This window comes from Macrotis lagotis, chromosome 1 (assembly GCF_037893015.1).
Source record: "Macrotis lagotis isolate mMagLag1 chromosome 1, bilby.v1.9.chrom.fasta, whole genome shotgun sequence".
NCBI lineage: Eukaryota > Metazoa > Chordata > Mammalia > Peramelemorphia > Peramelidae > Macrotis > Macrotis lagotis.
The window spans coordinates 242,561,906-242,581,770 of NC_133658.1; the positions used below are offsets into that span (position 1 = coordinate 242,561,906).

Below are 19,865 nucleotides of genomic sequence, written 5' to 3' on the forward strand. Positions count from 1 at the left end.
CCTGGTCACGCAGGCTGGATTTGAACTCAGATCTTGCTGACTTCAGGGTTGGTCTCTACTCACTGGAGTATCTAGCCACCCCTTGGTTTTCAGTTGGTTTTTTTAGCAAGGCAATGGGGTTAAGTGGCTTGCCCAAGGTCACACAGCTAGTCAATTAAGTGTCTGACATCGATTTTGAACTCAGGTCCTCCTGACTCCAGGGCCCGTGTTCTATCTACTATACCACCTAACTGCCCCAACCACCCCTTGTCTTGATTTTTTCTTATAATAAGCTCTATAGGGCCCAAGGAGCTATAGATCCTGCTAATACCCTCTAGGGGTTACACTCTGAAAGGCCAACTAATATATGAATCAGTAAATATGCATTTAAGTTTACTAAACTAAGGATTGGGTATACAAATAGAGACAAAAAAACAGTCCCTGCCCTCAAGGAGTTTACAATATAATGAATTGTAAACAGCCATTTAATGGCCTCAGGTCTTCTAGAAGAGGTTAGATTATAACTTGTTGGAAGTGAGAGGTGTATCAATTAACCAACAATCATTAATTAAGCAATTACTCTGTTCTAAACATAGTAATGTTTAGAATACAAAACTTGTGCTAGTAATACAAACGTAAAAAAATAACACTTCTTCTCCTCTAGGACTTTACATTATATTAAGGGGAAAACTCTGACTGCTAGGTGACTCAGGAGGACCTGAGTTCAAATCCGACTTCAGATATTTAATAATTACTTAACAGAGTGACCCTGGGCAAGTCATTTAACCCCGTTGTTTCCCCAACAAAAAACCAAAACAAAATAAATGGGGTCTCAAAGAGTTGAACATGACTGAAATAACTTAATGATGACATTTATACACACACACACACAAACACACATACATGCATACAGAATAATTTCATGGTAGAAAGCACTAGCACGAAAGACTTCATGTAACTAAGCTTAGGGATTCTAAGAGACAAGTGTAATTGAGGGAGAGTATTTCAGTCAGGAATGAGGAAAAGCCTGGGAAAAGACAAGGAGATAGAATGTAGAATATAGTATGTGAGGAAGTAATAAGAAAGCTAGTCCAGCTATAGGATGCATGAATGAGTATAATGTGTAAAAAGCCTGGAAAGAGAAGTTGAGTCAGACTACAAAAGTCTTTTTGAATATCCAACAGAGAAGTTTATGTTTTATTGTAGAGGTGTTAGAGAATCACTAGAGCTTCTTTAAGTAGGCCAGAGAGGTCAGGTCTGTGTTTTGGCAGCTATCCATAGAATGAATTGGAAAGTGGAAAGACTTGAGTGAGACCAGTTTGGAGGCTGCTGCTGTTATCCAGAAAAGAGGTGACCAGAGCCTGTACAAGGATTGTGGTTATATGAATGGAGAGATATCATGGGAGTAGAATCGACAACACTATACAACTGATTGATTATTTTTGGTGGTGAAACTCAAAGAGAGAGATTGAAGAGTTTTCAAAGACTTTGAGACTATGAATTTGTAGGAGGAGAAGGATGTTTAGATTATGTTAGTAAGCTACTTAGTAAAGTTTTGTTTGTCTCCATTTTCCCCAACACCTAGCAGAGTTCCTGGCACATTACTCAGTTTTTCTAAGTTGGGTCTGAATTTCCATAAATTCAATTTTTGGAGTCTTCTTGACCAAGATACTGAAGTGGTTGCCAGTTCTTTCTTCAACACATTTTACAGATGAGGAAACTAAGGCAGACAAAGTTAAGTGATTTGCCCAGGATAGCACAGATAGTTAAGTGTCTGAGGCCAGATCTGAACTCAGGAAGATGAGTCTTCCTGACTCCAGACCTGGTATTCTATCTGCTGCACCACCTGTCTGCTGTTCTGGACACAGAAGCAATTGACATCTGTCAAAAATTTAGGAAGAAGAGAGTCTTGGTCAGATAAAGTTGGACCAGATGAACCATAGAACCACAGATATAAAACTGAAAGACATTTTTAGAGTGTTCTAGTTCAGTCCTTTCATTTGACAGATAAGTAAACTGAGACTTAAGGAGGGTAAGGGACTTGCTCAACATAGAACCAAATAATGGATGAAAAAATCCTAGATTGAACTCAAGTCCACTGATTCCAAATTTAGTACTTTCCTCATCTTTGAGGTCACACACACACACACACACACACACACACACACACACATTCACACTGACAAATATTTTCTTCTGTACTCTCTTCAACAGAGCTAGGATGCCAGGATTCAAGGAAGTAAAGGGGAAAGTTTGCATTGACAAGATGTGCCATCCATAAAAATTTATTGAGTGTGCTGTGCCCATGTCTAAGGAGATGTTGTGGATAATTTGTGCAATATGCATGTGACTTGAGTTCTGGTTTTGATCCCCAAGAATGATCTTTCCTCCTTTGGTGGTGTCCCTGTGGTGGTGGTAGTGGTGGAGGGTGTCATTTTTGGCAGCAAGAGATTGGCTCTGCGATTGAAGTTCTGCTACAAGTGTCCAGGTAGACACATAGCAGTGCTTCCTATACAGGCAGCCATACTGAGTGTACATGAACAGAAATTACTGTCCTAATCTAATAAAATAAGACAGTAAATCCTGTTCATATTGAATGATATACATAACTGCTATTTCATTGCCTGGTAATTAGACACAAATGATGAGCCTTTCACATCAGTGACCATGATTAGTAATATTGTTTCACAGTCAAAGCCAAGATTTTACAGTTTTTCTTTTCTCACTTTGTTAGTTTTCCAGTTTCTATAGTCAACATCAGACCTGACAACATTACTGGCTACCATGTACCATTTAAATCTCATACATACATACATACATATACTAGCATTCTTAAGAAAGGACTACAGTATCTTTCATTCCCTATTTCCTTGACCCATAGCCTGTGACTAAGGTTTCTTGTGCTTGCTTCACATTCTCCTAACAGCCCAGACCCCTCCTCTACCCCCTTCTCACACCTGAGGAGTTCTGGCATGGCACCTCCAGCTGTTGCCTGTTCCCATTCCTGACATGTTTGCCAGATGAAAACTCAGAGCCAAGGGAGTATGGATGGCCTGCTGGGGAGGGAGGGGTGTGAGACAATACAGACACCACACTGTGGAGGTGGGGGGAAGAGAAGCAGATGTGAGGTGGGGGTGGAGAGGCAGGAAGGGAGCACAGTGACAGTGGGCTCTGGCTTCCTAGCATGTAAACATGCTGGGATATGTGAGAAGCATGGGATTAGAGTTAAAAAGGATTAGAGTTAAAAAGCAGGAGCTCTAATTGGTCTCTAAAAGGGAAGTGAGGGTGAGGAGATGGAGAGAGAAGGGGACTGAGGATAAGGAGACCTGTGTTCAGTCTGGGCAGGCTCCAGGCCTCATGGCCACAGTTAAAAGAAACCTCTGACCCTGAGACATTTAGTTCTCCATCCCAGTTGCCGGCTCCAAGATGCCCTCTGGTAGTCAGTCATTGCTGAACACTCTCTAGATCTCATCTCCAGGGGATAGAGAGAGGAGAGACGGGTTAGGAGATGTTGCAACAATTGAAGGAAAAAGTGATGAGTGCCTGAAGCAGAGTGGCCTAGGGAGCTGGGCAGGTGGGAGTGTGAGTGTGAGGTTGTGGTGGTGATACATATAATTGATAAGATCTGGCAACTGATTGATTTGGGAGAGGGCAGTGCCACTGACTGTTCATAAGACTTTCTCCTGTCTGATGGTAAAAAGGGCTATAGGGGATATGCCCCAAGGTGCTTCTGGAGAATAAACAACAAAGACCAAGATAGGACAAAAAGGTGAAGTTAGAGGCCCCAAAGTCAGTTTTTTGCTGCCTTCTTCATTTTGCCGAGGGCTATTTCCAGTGACCTCTAGCTGTACCTATTTACATTCAGTATATCTTGTGTAAGTTGTTCAGGTCTGCCCCTTACTGGTATGGATGATATCAGACACCATGGTTGTACCAGTGACCATGACATATGGCACTGGGAGTTCTGGCACTGTCAGCACTTAAGAAGGTAGAGTTAAGAAGGAAGTGGAGAACCTATAAGGAAAGAGTCATAAGAAATACCCATACCAAGGGACAGTCATGGGCAAGCAGATGCACAATCATAGATTTAGATATAATCAGATTCCTCCCCCTCACCCCCTCATTTCTTCATCTGTAAATAAAGGGATTGGACCAGAAGACTTCTGGTGTTCGTTCCTCTTTTGAAAAATGATTCCTCATTTTAGAAATGAGAAAGCTGAAGTCTGGAGAAAAATTAAGAGACTTTATCAAAATCACACAGCAAGTAAATAGCAGAGGAAGGATTAGAACCCAGCTCTTCTGATGTTTGATCCACTGTTTAATTTTCTACTTTTTTTTTTTTAGGTTTTTGCAAGGCATTGGGGTTAAGTGGCTTGGCCAAGGCCACACAGTAGGTAATTATTAAGTGTCTGAGACCATATTTGAACTCAGGTACTCCTGACTCCAGGACTGGTGCTCTAATTTTTTTGCTAGTTTTGTGATGTTGGGCAAATCTTTAACTGTAAAATGGGAAGCGAGATTGGATAAGATTACCACTACTATCCCTTCCTACTTTATGTCTGTGATCCTATGATCATAACTAACCAATTCATCAAGGTTCCTCTCATGCACTAAGACTGGTTTTATAAAAGTTCTACTCAGTTAAGGCCTTGATGGGTCCATCATGATCACTTCCATCATGATTCATTTCCAAGAGAGTACCTGTTCTTTAGTGCTAGGAGATCTGTGATAAGTGGTGTTGCATTGATCCTTGATAATAGAAGAGGTCAAAAACCAACCAAACAAAAAAGCTTCAATGTTTTTGTTAGTTTGTTCAACAAAATCAGAGGCTTTTTGTGGGCAAACAATGGTGATGCTGAGAAGAATGATGTCAATAGCTCAAGAGTCCAGGTGAGGGCTGGGCATGATTTGGGAGCAGGTCAGCCATGGAGAAATCAAAGTTTAGGTGACTTTGGGACCATCTTTAGAAGTTTTTGATATATGTATCATGATAGTAGAGGTCAGGACAAGGCCATGTAGAGATGTTGAACGCTAGGATTGAAAGGGGTTATGACAAAGACATGCAACTCTGGAGGGGAGAGGGATGGTTAGTCAGAAGGCTCTAGAAAGCTTCTACTCTACTGTGATGAATCCAGCATCTCACGATATGAGATTTTTAACTCATTCATGCCTTCTTATCCCTTATCATTCTTATCTTGTCCCCTAAAGTCTGATTTATATCAAAAGATATACTTAGGGCTAAAGGCTAATGTTTTAATTTTTTCTCAATTACATGTAAAGACAATTTTTAATATTCAGTTTTTTAAAATTTTGAGTTCCAAATTTTCTTCCTCCCTCTCTGAGATGGTAAATAATTTGAAATAGTCAACCCCTTTGCTTTTTAGATAAGGAAACTAAGGCCCATGGAGATAAAGTGACTTTTTGAGATTTATGCTCTGGTTCTTTAAATCCAAATTCAGGGGCAGCTAGGTGGCAGTGGATAGAGCACCGGCCCTGCAGTCAGTAGTACCTGCGTTCAAATTCGGCCTCAGACACTTAATAATTACCTAACTGTGTGGCCTTGGGCAAGCCACTTAACCCCGGTTGCCTTGCAAAAATTTAAAAAAAAATCCAAATTCAATGCTCTTTCTACTACTCTAGTAAGATTCCAGAAGGAATATATGTGCCAGCCTAATTCATTCCTGAGAATATATAGTGCATACAGTCTCCTCTCCCATGTTCATCATCATAAGAGGTCTTGTGAGTTGTGCAAATAAAGATCTGACCTTAAAGCCAAAAAGACCTAGGATAAGGTCCACCTCTGCTATATAATGACTGTTGCCAATGATATGTCATTTAACTTCTCAGTGCCCCCAGGCAACTCTCTAAGACCTTGATTGGTACAAATCCGGTCTATAATCCTATAGTGATGAAGTAGATAAAGTACTGGGGTCAGGAAGTCTCACCTTCCTAAATTCAAATCTGGCCTCAGACATTATTAGCTCTGTAACCCTGAGCTAGTCACTTAACCCTGTTTGTCTCAGTTTCCTCATCTGAATGAGTTGGAGAAGAAAATGGCAAACCACTCCAGTAGCATAGCTCTGCTAAGAAAATACCCAGTGGGGTCACAGAGAATTGGAGGGGACTAAAAAAATGACCCAACAACATTAATATCCTTATTTTACAAATGAGGAAACTGAGGCCCAAGTGAATTGATTTGTCCATGATCACACAAGTAATGGACATCAGATCCAGGATTTGAACTCAAGTTTACTGTCCCCATGGCTAGTTTTCTTTCCACATGCCTCTCTGCCCTCAAAATATACACAACTCCCCAGGCTCAGGGTCACTATAAAGCAGTTCTGTATTACAGAGCATAATCCTGACTTCCAGGGGGGAGGGGATAACCTGGTAGGGAGACTTATGCCTTCTTTTTAGAGTATCATTTATTGCCCTCCGGGAGTTTTCTTGAGCACTTTCTTGGTGTTTAGGGCTTTTCTAGATTGCCAAATAGTTTTAACCAAAAAAGATTAAGAACCCTCACTACAAGCTGAGACAACTTGTTTTAACATCCCCTGGGGTCAAGGAGGAAGTTTAGCTGAAGGCTATTATCTCTGGCCCAGTGTCACTCTCAGGGAATTTATGAAATGTCTCATCCTCTGAAGTTGGTTCAGGACCACCACCCTGACCACCATCATGAAATTAGAAGGTTTGTGATCATTAAATTGGCAATTGCCAACAGATCTGCAGAGTTAGCTGTTTTATCTGGGTGTTTCCTCATCTTTCAAATGAAGGAATTGAACTAAGAGGCCTCTGTAGTCCTTTCCAGTACAAGATCTAAGATGCTGTGATCTCTGAGTTGTTAGTTATGATCAGGGAAAGGGATCAACCTAGGAGCCATTGTGGGCTGTGCCCTGAAGACAATGGTCCCTTGTACTGCTGGGAAAGGAAACAGAAAACCTGTCCTGTTGTGGGGGTGCGGTAATTAGGGGGAAGGACCATGGTGTATCCACAGCTGGAATATTGCCAGAAAGCTTTAATGGAACTGGGAATATCTAGACTTTAGTGATTCTAAAAAACATAAAAACAAATTGGGAACCATATCCCTACCCCAAAAAAGATTTCACCCTCATCTTTGTTAGGGCCTTAGAATGTTTTTCTCATTCACGTCAATAGCCTTGACTTGATCATAATTATCACTAACCCTAATCAGATTATTCACATCCAAAACAACAATGCCCCACCATCCCTTTTCAGCCCCTCTTTTCAAACCCCATCCACCCTTCAATGATCATCTAAAGCTCCAACTATAAGTGGACTAGAGGTATTTATTGTAATACTCCATTAGCATTTTGTTCTGTCCTAAAGAGTTTAGGTCTGAATTGCCCAAGAAAACTCCGTCTAAATCTTTTGTGTATGCCATATTCTATTTTGGCAGTCTGGTCAAGCTTAGAGACCCCTTCTCATAATAATATTTTCAAATTAAAATAAAATACAAAAAGATCACAAAAGGAAACCAGTTATATTTTGGCAAAGATGTAATTTTTATCTTGTTCAAGTTCCCAGGTCCTCTGAAATCTATCCTTTTGGGGTGCATGATTCCCCAGGTTATGAACCCCTGGTCTAAAGAGATCATTTCTACCTTATGAATGTAGAGAAAGGAAAAAAACTCTATGGGTACTGGAGTAAATGTATCTTTACTGGGCGATTATCAGTTTTTCTTTTCTTAACACAATGAATTACATGGTATGCTGGAAATTGACTAGAACATGTGATCAGTTTGGTGTTAGAAACCATCCAGTTGAAGATGACCCCCTTAGTTTTTTGTTTTTTTTAAGAGTTAAATACCTAGCCTTTCCTGTGTAGGCAGTATTTAATCAGAAGGGCAGGACTGTTTGAAAAACTTTGCTTTTGTCATTGATCAGTGCCCAAACTGGTTTGCAAATTAATCAAGCCCTCAACAAGTGCTTTATAAACATGGTGAAACAGCAACGTGGTGAATAAAAGCAAAATTTTAGACATGGCTCCTACTCTCTAGGAGCTTTTAACCTACAGGGGTAAATAAAATTAGTGCATGGAAATTAGTTAACTTGCCAACTTATGTGATGCAGACCATATGTGATTTAAGAATTTCAAGAAGGGTGAAATTTTCATGAAATAGTTGGGACTTCGAATAACTATGGAAGAAGGATGGTTGGGGTTTGAAAAGAGAAGTAGACTAGAGGAGAAGCATTGTTTTGGATGTTAGTAATCTGATTAGAGATATTGATAATTACGATCAAGTTAAGGCTATTGCCATGAATGAGTCAAACATTCTATAACCTTAACAAAGATGGAAGTGAAATCTTTTTTTTTTTTTGGAGAGGGAGGGGATGAGAGTACGGTTCCCCAAGTTTGCCAACAATGAAGTTTGTTTTTAATGTCAGGAGGAATATTTTTAATGGTGAAGATAGTGAACGTGCATTTGACCAGCTTATAAATTGGGGCTGTTTTAGTAGAGATCATATGGTGATGTTCAGAATGGGGGTATGGTACAAGTTTTATTACTCTAATATGGTGCAATACAAGACCAAGGAGGAGGCTGGTATTATATAGTTAGGATGGTTGTCACCTATGATATGGTTAGGTACCTTAATATTCCTAGATCCTAACTATAGTGACAATTGGGATGTTGTAATTGGCTATTGTTAATGTTATTGATGGATTAGCAATGATTAGAGTATCAGTCAACAGTCATTTAGAGAGTGCTTACTGTGCTTGACACTCTAGATGGAAAGAAAAAACAAAATGAATCCCTACTTTCCAAGAACTTATTTTATTGAAAGACAAAAACATATACACATGCAAGTGAAAGCAAAAATATATGCAGAATAAATAAAAATGGTTTTCATTGTGAAGAGAACATCAGTGGTTAGAGAAAATTAGGAAGGACCTCATATAAGAGAAGCTTTGAAGGAAAGTAGGGCTTCTAAAAGATAGAGCTTAGGAAATTTTTTTTGTGGTTGTTGTTCAGCCATGCCAGACCCATTGTGACCCCATTTGGGGTTTTCTTGGCAAAGATAATGGAGTGATTTGCCATTTCTTTCTCCAGATCATTTTACAAATGAGGAAACTGGGCAGAGTTATGTGATTTACCTAGATCAAACTGCTAGTGTCTGAGACTGGATTTGAATTCATGTCTTCCTGACTCCTAGCCTAGCACTCTATCCACTGCATTACTTAGAAGCCCCTATCAACTTAGGGTCATCTATTTTAAAGATGGAAGGAATCTCAGAAATCATTTAGTCCAACCTCAAAATTTTATAGAAAGAATGGATGACTATGAAATATGGAGAGATTTGCCAAAGGTGCTACTTGAATTGGAACTTTGGATTATGGTGTTGGACAACTTTAAGGATTTGCTGGTAGTGTTCTTGGATAATGAGGAGATTTGTGTTTCTATGGATTTCTTTGGCATTGATGCCAACATTAGTACTGATTATACAACTCATTTTGGGGTGAATAGTGACTTGTAGCAAAGACTTGTTCCCAAGAAAGTAGCCAAGAAAGTAGCACTGGTGATGATTTGTACTCCAGCTAATAAAGATGTTGATGATCAAACAATCAGTCAGAAAATATTAATTAAGCACCTATTATATATCAAAATACAAAACCAAAAACTAAATAGTCTGCCCTCTTGGAGTTCACATTCTACTGGGGTAGTTGGGATGGGATATAACATGTTTGCAGCTAAATACATACAGACTATAAAGAATAAATACTCTTTGATATGGGCAAAAACACTAACAATTGAAGTGGGGTAGGATAATGAAAGACCTTAAAGAAAATAGATTTGAGCTGACTCTTAAAGGGAGAGAGGAGTGCTGGGAGGCAAAAATGAGAGTGAGAAATTCTCTAGCTCTAACAAAAGATAAGGGTGAAACCTTTGGTGCCTTCATGAAAGGACATGGAGGAAGAAGAAGATGAGGATGACAATGGAACAACACTTTCTTTTAGACTGAGGATCATTAAGTAATCTCTGTCCAAGGTGCAGGAGAGGTGCTTTAGAGTGATTGTTGTACCATTAGTTCAATTTACAAAAGATATAAACATCTTAAACCAAGGCCATCAGAATTTGCAGCCAGAATGCTTCAGATGCTGCTGCCAGAAATTGGAAAGGAGAGAGCCAAACCAAAGCCTGAAGCTTGATGATGCAGGAGAGTAAAAGGGGGGAAGGGAAAGGAGGAGGAGTGCCCTTCACATCTCTCAGTTTCCTTTAGCTTTTCCTTACTCCTTAGTTTCACTGCCATGTTTGATACTTCTGTTTTAGAATCATTTGCTGCCCTTCCATCCCTCTTTCCACTTCTTGTGCATGGAAAGAGAATTACAATAGCATCTTAGAGGCTATCTAGTTCAACCTCCAGAGAGGTAAATTAACTTACCCAAGGTCACACAGATAATCAGTGCCAGATGGATGAGGAATATGAAACTATGAAACTCAAGGTTTTCTGACTCTAAAGCCAGTTCTCTTTTCGTAGATATTTTCCTTTACTAAGAGATAATTTGTGCTGAGCTATTTCTATTCTGGATCAAGCTTGGCTGAGAAAGAGGTAGGAGGGAGAAGGACATAGAAAGGGGGAGTTAAGGAGGAAGAGAAGCTTCTATTGAATGTCCTTTGAGTAAGGGAGCCAACTTTCCTGAGACAGAAGGAGAGGGGCCTAGGACAAGGACATATAGTAATAAACTCTATAGGAACCAGTGAGAAGGGAGAGGGATTAGGGGCCCTTGAAGTCCTCTGGGGTATGGAGCTCTAGAAGACTAGCCCTTTAGAGTGTTAGTGTGGGGTCTGAGATCTCCTCAGCTCTTCATATAAAGGCTAGATTATAGCTTGTCAGGAGATATAACAGGCTTCTCCTTTTTTGTTCATTCATTCATTCTTCCTTTTCTTTCTTTCTTCTTTTCTTTCTTTCTCATTTTTCCCCTCCTTCCTTCCTTCTCCTTTCTTTCTTTTCTTTGTTTTTTGGTGAGGCAATTGGGGTTAAGTAACTAACAGGATCACACAACTAATGTCAAGTGTCTGGTTTGCACTAAGGTCCTCTTGACTCCAGGGCTTGTACTCTTAACTACTGTGGCACCTACTTGCCCCCCTTTCCTCCTCCCTTCCTTTTCTCTCTTCCTTATTATTCTTATCATCTTCATCACAATCATTATCAAAAGTAATAATAACTTTAGAGTTTCCAAATTGCCTTATGTAGATTATCTCAGTGGGACCTCACAACTCTGTAAGGCAGAGTTACCCTCAGAGGGTCAGAACTAGGATTCTAGTTCTGCCTGACTTTAGGTCTAATTTGCTACATCACATTGCCTCCTGTTGAGCTAGTAGTTGGCTTCTTCCATCTCTGATCCTATAGGTATTCTAAATAGCTTTAGGCTTTTTTTCCCTTCAACTCTGACCATCTCCCCATACTTCAACCTTTTTGATAAAAGAGAAGTCACTTCTTCATTTCTCCTGTGTCCCATGTTCTCTTCAAATAGATTTCTAGTAGATTTAGAAATTCTCCAATTCAATATAGTTCTTTTTTGGTCAGATGACAAAGAAAGGTGAGAGCATTGTTGATTTAAGAAGCTGAGTTGAAAATTAACAAAGATTTAGAAACATACCACTTTTAGGGGTGGCTAGGTGGCATAGTAGATAAAGCACTGGCCCTGGAGTCAGGAGTACCTGGGTTCAAATCCGGTCTCAGACACTTAGTAATTACCTAGCTGTGTGGCCTTGGGCGAGCCACTTAACCCCATTTGCCTTGCAAAAACCTAAAAAACATACCACTTTTGAAAAGTTGGGGACTACCTAGCTAGCTTAAGAGCCCCTATTTCTATTACTGGCTGCTTCTGAAAAAAAAAAAGGTCTCTTCCTGTTGGTCTGACTAGTTAGGCAGACTCTACTTCATATTTGAACTTTTCATCTTTGTCTTCAGGGCTTTGATCTCCATTCTTCTGCTTCAAGGCTTGCCTACATGTGTGCCTATGTCTTTCCTTTGTTTTTGGTTATAGAAATCCATAACCATACGGAACCTTTGTCATCTTGTTCTCTTTTTCATATAGACCCCAAAACATAGAGTTATCTTCCCAGCCCCCAGTGAATGAATTGCCTCCTTTGCCTCTGTGAAATGTGGGGCTGACTGGGTCCTGTGAGGATAGTTACTTGGCTCCCCTTGCCTCTCCATAGGAAAGATGGTGAGGCTGGGGCCAAGTAATATTTTATATGGGGGATCTTGCTTTGGGTTTTCCATGGAACTTTAGGTAGGAGGAGCACAAGAAAAGACCTAGAGAGGTCAGAAAGAGATGCAGAATAGGAGAGAAAACGGAACAGGGAGACTGACAAGGGAGGAGTGTGGGTGTGTACTGGGGCTAACTTCATTTCCTGCCCAAGGGCTCTCAGCAGCTTCCACTTTCCTTCTTTCTGTCTTGAGTAATTTCTCCTTCATTCTTTTTTAGAAGGCTCTGGAGAAAAAGGTGAGAGTTCCAGAACACATCACCATCACCCAACTCTTTTCTCTTGCCTTTTGGGATGGAGTGGGAGTACAATAGATTTAGGACTATGAGGAACCTTTGAGATCATCTGTTCCTAGAATTACAGGACCAGAATTAGAAAGCACCTCAGAGGCTGTCTAATCCAACCCTACATTTTGTACATGAGGGAAGAGAGGCTCAAAGAAGTTAAGTCACTTGCCCAAAGTCACACAGATATTTATTAGGTGACTGGGGTAGGTATTCTCATCCCAAATCCATGACATTAGCCTGTATTTCTGTTCTGCTCATAGTATGGTAGGAAAAGTGAATTGAAGTAGTTGGAATGCCTCCCTGCTCCATGTATATAACTGGAGGCTTTGATTTTACCCAGGCACAAGTCACTAGGATGACATTTTAATTCTTAATAGTAACAGAGGATCCTAAAATCCTCTCAAAAAATATATATATATATATAGATTTATGTGTGTGTGTGTGTGTGTGTGTGTATGTATGTGAATGTACAAGAATGGGTGTGTGTCTGTGTATAAAAGGTGGAAAGGTTGTCAGGTCTGGGGTAGCCAGCTAAGTCCTGATATAACATGGGTACATTTTAATGGGGAAATAAGAAGATTCATATTTTGCTTCAATTCATGTTCCTTTGCATCTGGTAGACCAGGTCTTGCTTCTTAGCCTAGAAGGATTAAGTCTGGATAGACTGGGATTATTTGGGGGAGAATTTTTCCTCATTTGAAGGTGGTCATTGACTATCTACATAGGTCTCTCTTCCTGCCTCAGTCTCCCGAGTCCATTCTCAGTGCCTGCATCTGAGCAAATGGAGTGAATTTGGAAAGTGGCCCAGGTGCTTGAATCTTCATCAGACACATTTAGATGCTCATAATGAGGCCCAGATTTTGAGTCTTTTCATAGGACTGCCCTGATTGTTGACTGTTCTCCTCTGGAGTGGGTTATGTGAAATAGCATTCTCTTTGTTACATCCTGTGACTGTGGCTCACTTCCTCCAAAGGGGCAGGAGGCAGGCTGCCAGAGGGGCTGGTTGTGAAGGTTATGTGTGGGGGGTTGGTAGGTGGGTAGGTGTATGACTTCATGGGCCTGATGGGGAGAGGGGAAGGGACTGGGATGGAGGTCTAGGATGAAAAGAGTTCATAACGATCCATCAAGGGGTTTAACTGACTCTGGAAAAGGAAGGGAGGAGTGGGAAAGGAACTGAGCAGAAGGACCTTAAGAATTCCCCATAGCAATTGGATTTGGGTGGAATTTGTCACTGAGTGGGAGGGGAAAGGAAAAGAGCAGAAGGAGAGGGAGGAGAGGAGGCAAGTGCAGCAGCTGGAAGGCTCTGGAAGTAGCCTGCTTGGGTTGTGCCCACAGCAACAGGCCCCAGGGAACAGAGCCAATGGCCTCAGATCAGCAGGTGGGCAGGGCAAGGCTGGCATGCCTGAAAGGCAGGAAGCTTCTTGGAGCTCGGGAGGTGGAAGGAAAAGCCATGTTTGTGGAGTAGTTAGGATTTTCCCCAAAATCATTGTGAAGGGAAGTCAGGGGGACTTCCTGCCTGGGCTTGGGGCAGGGAGGAGGGTAATGAGGCTGAAGAAGGGTAAAATGAGGTCATGGGTGTAAAGTGAGCTGAAAGGAGGGTGAACAATGTGAGTGTTAGGAAAAGGCAGGACTAGGAATGGGAACTTGGGACCTAATAATTAATCTGGACACAACAAATGAGGTTTTCAAGTAGCAGGTTTTTCTGTGAGTTTGGGAAGATAAATTATGATCCAGATGAACCCCACTATCCCCTGCTGACCCCTCTGCCTCTCTTCTGGCAGGTGGAGCCGCTTGGATCCCAGTCCTGCAGACAGACCGCATCTTTCCAGAGGCTTGACGCTGGAATTTGTGGATTTGCATGTGTGTACTTTTTTTTTTGAAGTTTAAAATTTTCTTTAAAAAAAAAATTACCTAAAGTCAACAAATCCAGCTCACCCTTCCCCAGCCGGCCTCCTACCTCTCAGATAGCCCACGATGCCCTCCAGTGGTGCCACCACCGTGGACAGCAGCAGCTCCAACCTGGAGAGGGACGAGGACCGCAAGGTAGGCAGCTGCTGTGGAGCCTTGGAGCCTCTTATGAAGAATCTTGGGAGGGAAGGGAAGGGTGCTCCAGAGTGACATGGTTTGATGGCGTGGGGAGGAGAGGACATATAAAAAGTATATAAGGGGGACAGGTAGGTGGCACAGTGGATAGAGTATCGACTCTGGAATCAGAAGGACCTGAGTTCAAATGTGACCTCAGACACTTATACTTACTTAGCTTATGTGATCTTGGGTGAGTCACAACTCCACTGCCTTACAAAAACAAACAAATACATAAAGAAACTCACCAGATGCTTGATCTGTACCTACATAGATTCTTTCTGCTCTATTCCACACCATTATTACTCAACCCTCCTACTTCTCACCCTCCTCCAGCTATTTCCCCTAAAGGTATAGGGGAAGGAATAAATGGACTTTGGCAAGATTGATGAGTTCTACTGAACTACAGGATCCATGAGTTACCCTGGAAGTCAAACTGAAGAAGCCATGCTTAATCCTTATATTCAGATATAGTGAAAAGACTACTGGACCACTGGACCTTTTTATTCTTAACTCCAGCTTTGTGATACTGAAGAAATTGTTTAAGTTCTCTTGGCTTCTTATCAGTAAAATAGCGACAGTAATACCTGTTGCTGTGAGGATGCAATGAGATAATGAATATGCTTTGGATTTTTTTTTAGCTTTCTTTTTTTTTTTTTTTTTTGCAAGGCAAACGGGGTTAAGTGGCTTGCCCAAGGCCACACAACTAGGTAATTATTAAGTGTCTGAGACTGGATTTGAACCCAGGTACTCCTGATTCCAGGGCCGGTGCTTTATCACTGTGCCACCTAGCCGCCCGATAATGAATATGCTTTGAAAAACTGTGACTATTCAACCATGGTTTAGTAAATATAACACAGGTGATTCAAAAAGACTGAAAGGTTGTCTCAACCAGATAGCAAAGGATGCCTGACCTCAGGAGTGGAAGTTCCATGCCCTGAGTAGAAGGAATCAGGGCTAGGGTCAGTCCAGGGATCCTACTCCTTGGGATAATTTTTAACTCATCTTTCTGTCCCTCTCTCAAATCCATCCCTAGATATGCCTTCAGTGATTTGCATAGCCTCTGGTGTGTATCCAAGGGGAGCAGCCACAAGATCTGGCATCATCCCCTCCATTTGCAAAGTCGCACACCTCCATGATGTGTGGCCTCGAAGATTGACTCAGACAGTAAATGATATTGGAGACATCCATAGAAAAGACAAGACAGAGAATGTGCAAGGACATGATAGTACATTTACCAAAATACAAATACATATACATATGCAACTGCCAAAAAAAACCCATGCACATTGTCAGAGCTCTGAATGTGCCCATGTAAAGGAAATTCTTCCTGGTTTTCTATTCCCATCAAATTGAATCTGAGGTGACAATGTCAGGCTGACATATCTGAGAAAACCTGAAGAAATGGGATGAACAATATGTAAGAATTGGGACAGGAGAAGACAAAGAGGAAATGAGAAGTGGCAGGTCAGAATCAGTGGTAAAGAAGAGAAGCAAAGAAGAACAACAAAAACAGTGTGGAACAAAAGACCTTGATGTTCAGTTATGGCTATCATTTCTGCTCTTGGCTGATTGAATGTCATGGTTGTGTGTGTGTGTGTGTGTGTGTGTGTGTGTGTGTGTCTACTTTCCAGATTTACATTTAGGTAAAATTATTTAATGGGAGCAGAGAATCACATAATCATAGCTTAAAACTGGCAGTATACAATCATAGATTTAGAAATGAAAGTCATCTTGTCCAAATCTTCAGTTTTTAAGGAAGGCCTAGAAAAATGGAAGTGACATGTCCAAAGTCACACATTTTCTTAGGGCAGTGCTAAAGTCAAGATTGACTACAGACCACTTCCTTTTAGAGAGGTCCCCAAAGGTTTTGGCAGTAAGGTCAGCAGGGTCAAAAGTGTCCATAACAGATTAGGGATGCTGAGAAAGAATGAGCTCAGGTTGCTTAGAATTGGAGGGGAGAAGAAAGATGAGCAATAGAGAACATGATACCCTACATTTGGACAGTGCCTTACAGATTACAAAGCATTCTTATACAGGCATACCCAATGCTGCCCCAACTAATATCATTTCATGAAGCCATTAATATATTATAACTGAACTCCATTCCAAAGTCACAAATCTCTTCGGTAGTTTAGTTACATTTATGGCACTGTTCCTATGGAACTGGCCTCAATAGCAATTTTTCACATATTATCCTGTCTTAGAAAAATCAATTAATTATATTAGGTGAGATATGCTTGTGTATGATTTCATTTGAGAGCACAACAGTTGTGGAGGTCAATAGAACAGGTATGATTAATCTAGTCTTACAGTGAGTGTATATAATGGTGGTTAGAAATGAGCTTGAAGTCAAGTCTTATCTTTGACATACACTGTTCAGGTGATCTTAGGCAAGTCTCTTAATCTCAGTGTCCTAATTTACCAAGTAATGTACTTTCTTAGTGTTTTTATGAGGACTTCCCTACATTGACAAAATCACAGATCTGATTTTTAAAAAAAAAGCTAAATTGCTGCTCAGAGAGGTTATGTAGATACCCAAGATTATAGAACTAGCAAGTATGGCTGAGCCAGGCTTTGGATTCTGTCTCTTGGTCTTGTGATCCCTAGTCCAGTGATGTGATTCTGCATCTGGTGAAAGAACAGGAAGGAAGGAAAGACTGACAGAAGGAGGGGGTAGATAGAGAGCGGAAGTGACAGCTCAGAGTGAGAAAAGGGAAAAGACTTGGGTGTGAAGAGAGGGGAGGACAATGGCAATGAGCCAGGAGTTGAAAGAGTTTGGTTTTAAGAGGTAGGTTTTAACATGTCTTTGTTGAAGAAAGCTGCCAACCTTTTGAGGCAAAGAATGTCCAAGGGGGAATGGATAAAGGAGGAACTCCAAATAGAGGAGAACAAAAAAAGGGAGCAGATCAGAAACAACAAGAGGGCATTTGGTCAATGTCTTGCCACATGCAAGGCCACTTGCACCTGTCTCAAAAAGGCAGGTGTCCATTCCAAACCCAAAGATGATCAGCACTGAATAATCCTGTTTCTGTCATTGTGTGGCCTTGGACAAATTCATTCATTTCTGTAGAACTCAATTTCTTCATGTATTAATGGAGGGATTTGGACTAGATGGCCCCACAGATCTTTTCTGGACCTAGATCTACGTTCCTACCTGGAAAGCTTCTGTCACATCTTGAAGTTCATTACTCATGTCTCTTCTTATGTATCTGGAGATGAGTTCATCCTCCATCTATTGTCATGCAGGGTAGGTCAGTATAGAGAGTATTGGACATGACAATAAAAGGATCTGGGTTTGAATCTCAGAATTTCAGTTAGTCCAATTTCATCTAATCCAACCCTTATCAGAGAAAAATCCCCCACTACAACATATTTAACAAGTAGTCATCCAGCCTTTGAAGACAGTGACACAATGAAGACAATCAGCCTGTAGACAGACTGTGTTCATACCAGCCATGTGATGTTAAGGAAGTTATTGAACCTCTTTGAACCTCAATTTCCCCATCTATAAAATAGGCATAATAACACTGCATTGGCAGAAGACTTAGTTTCAGTATTAGAACCTTAAACTCACAAAAACACACAATTCTGTGGTCACACTCAGCAACCCCTGTCATTTTACCTGTTTCTGAGTCCAGGGTAGCAATTTTTACTAGTAATCCAAGTGTATGAGAATTGTCCATTTCACTGACACAGGATGGGAAACCATAACTTGTTCCCTTGAAGTCTGGGGCCACCCAGGACTAGGTGTCATAATAAGACTAATCACTAAGGCTATAGCTATTGCTTAGTACTTGGACCAGACTAAGTGACTTAGACTAGTCTGGCATGAGTGTGCTGGATACTTTGACCATGAGGCAATCTTCCAAGCCACAGGTCTCTGGAGATCTGTGACTCTGACTCCACCTCCTCTTTCCTGAATTCTTCCCCTCCCCCCTTTCTGTGAGAATTCATACATTCCCTTTTTGCTTCCCAGTTCTGATGGACCATCCTACTCTGTTCCTAATCTCCCTCAGCCCATTCCTCAGGCACCCTCAGACACCTCTTCTTGCCAATGTCACCTGACTCAGCAGAGAAGGAACAGATATCTGGTGACATCTCTCCTTGTCTATGCGTCTCTGTACTTATCCCCACTTAGCTACAAAACTAGAAAGGCCTTTATGAATCCATTCCAGCTTCAACAATTATATCTTTCCTCCACTATAAAAAAGAAATCAATAGTTTCACCTCTTAAAACAGTAAATATATTATCCTCTGAAAGCTTTGATACTTTTATTATGACCACATCCAGTTGGATTTAGAACAAAATAAATGCCTATGTGTACATTCTAAAGGGAGATTTTTTTTTAGGTGCAGCTAGGTAGCTCAGTGGATAGAGGAACCAACCCTGAAGTTGGGAGGAAGGACTTCAAATCTAGCCAACTATGTGATACTGAGCAAATCACTTAACCCCTACTGCCTTCAAAAAAATAAAATGAGATTTTTTTTGACATTAAAAAGTATACATTTAAGAAATGCAGTGTGACATAGAAAGGGAGATTACCTTTGAAGCAGGAAGACCTTGGCTCAAACCTTGCCTCTGACATATCAGTTATGTGACCCTGGGCCAAAGGGTCTTGCCCAGGGTCACACAGCTAGTGTCTGAGGCAAGATTTAAACTTAGAGGAGGCAGCTAGGTGGTGCAGTGGATGACCCCAGGGTCAGGAGAACCTGAGTTCAAATCCAGCCTTAGATACTTAAAAATTAATGGTGTGACCTTGGGCAAGTCCCTTAACCCCGCCCCTATCATCTCACCACCACCATTGCCTTTCAGAAACCAAAAAAAAAAATTAAACTTAGGCCTTCCTGACTCCAATTTTTTCACTTAGAAGAAAGAATATCTTTAGATTTCTAGAAGGCAATGAAAGTTCTTTGGATGCTTATTAACTGTGTGACACTGGGCAAGTCATTTAATCCTGTTTGCCTCAGTTTCCTCAGCTGTCAAATGAACTGGCACAGGAAATGGCAAACTACTCCAGTATGGAAGTCATAAAGTCAGACTGAAAAAAAAAAAGATTTAAAAAATGGAAAGAACTTCAGGAGCCGTGAATAAGGAATCAGGGATGCCTAGAAATGGAATATGACCCTGCTGTCCCAAAGGGATAGATAGAGGAAAGTAGAGCTCCCAGTCTTCAGAAAGCACTGAAAATACCTCAGAAGAGGTGGGAAAAGGAATCAATAGGCAAAGCAGGAACAGGGTAGGCAAGCCAGAACTTTGCCTAGAAAGCAACGATGAGAGACCC

The 19,865-nt window shown here is 41.0% G+C and overlaps 1 protein-coding gene across 1 annotated transcript in view; it reads left to right on the forward strand.

Annotated features, from left to right (window-relative positions):
* DNMT3A (DNA methyltransferase 3 alpha) overlaps positions 1 to 19,865 on the forward strand; it is a 166,715-nt gene that overhangs the window by 38,360 nt on the left and 108,490 nt on the right. The window contains exon 2 of the mRNA XM_074209960.1: positions 14,280 to 14,541. Coding sequence (XP_074066061.1) covers positions 14,473 to 14,541 — 69 coding nt within the window. The 5' untranslated portion in view covers positions 14,280 to 14,472. The remainder of the gene's footprint in view (positions 1 to 14,279; positions 14,542 to 19,865) is intronic.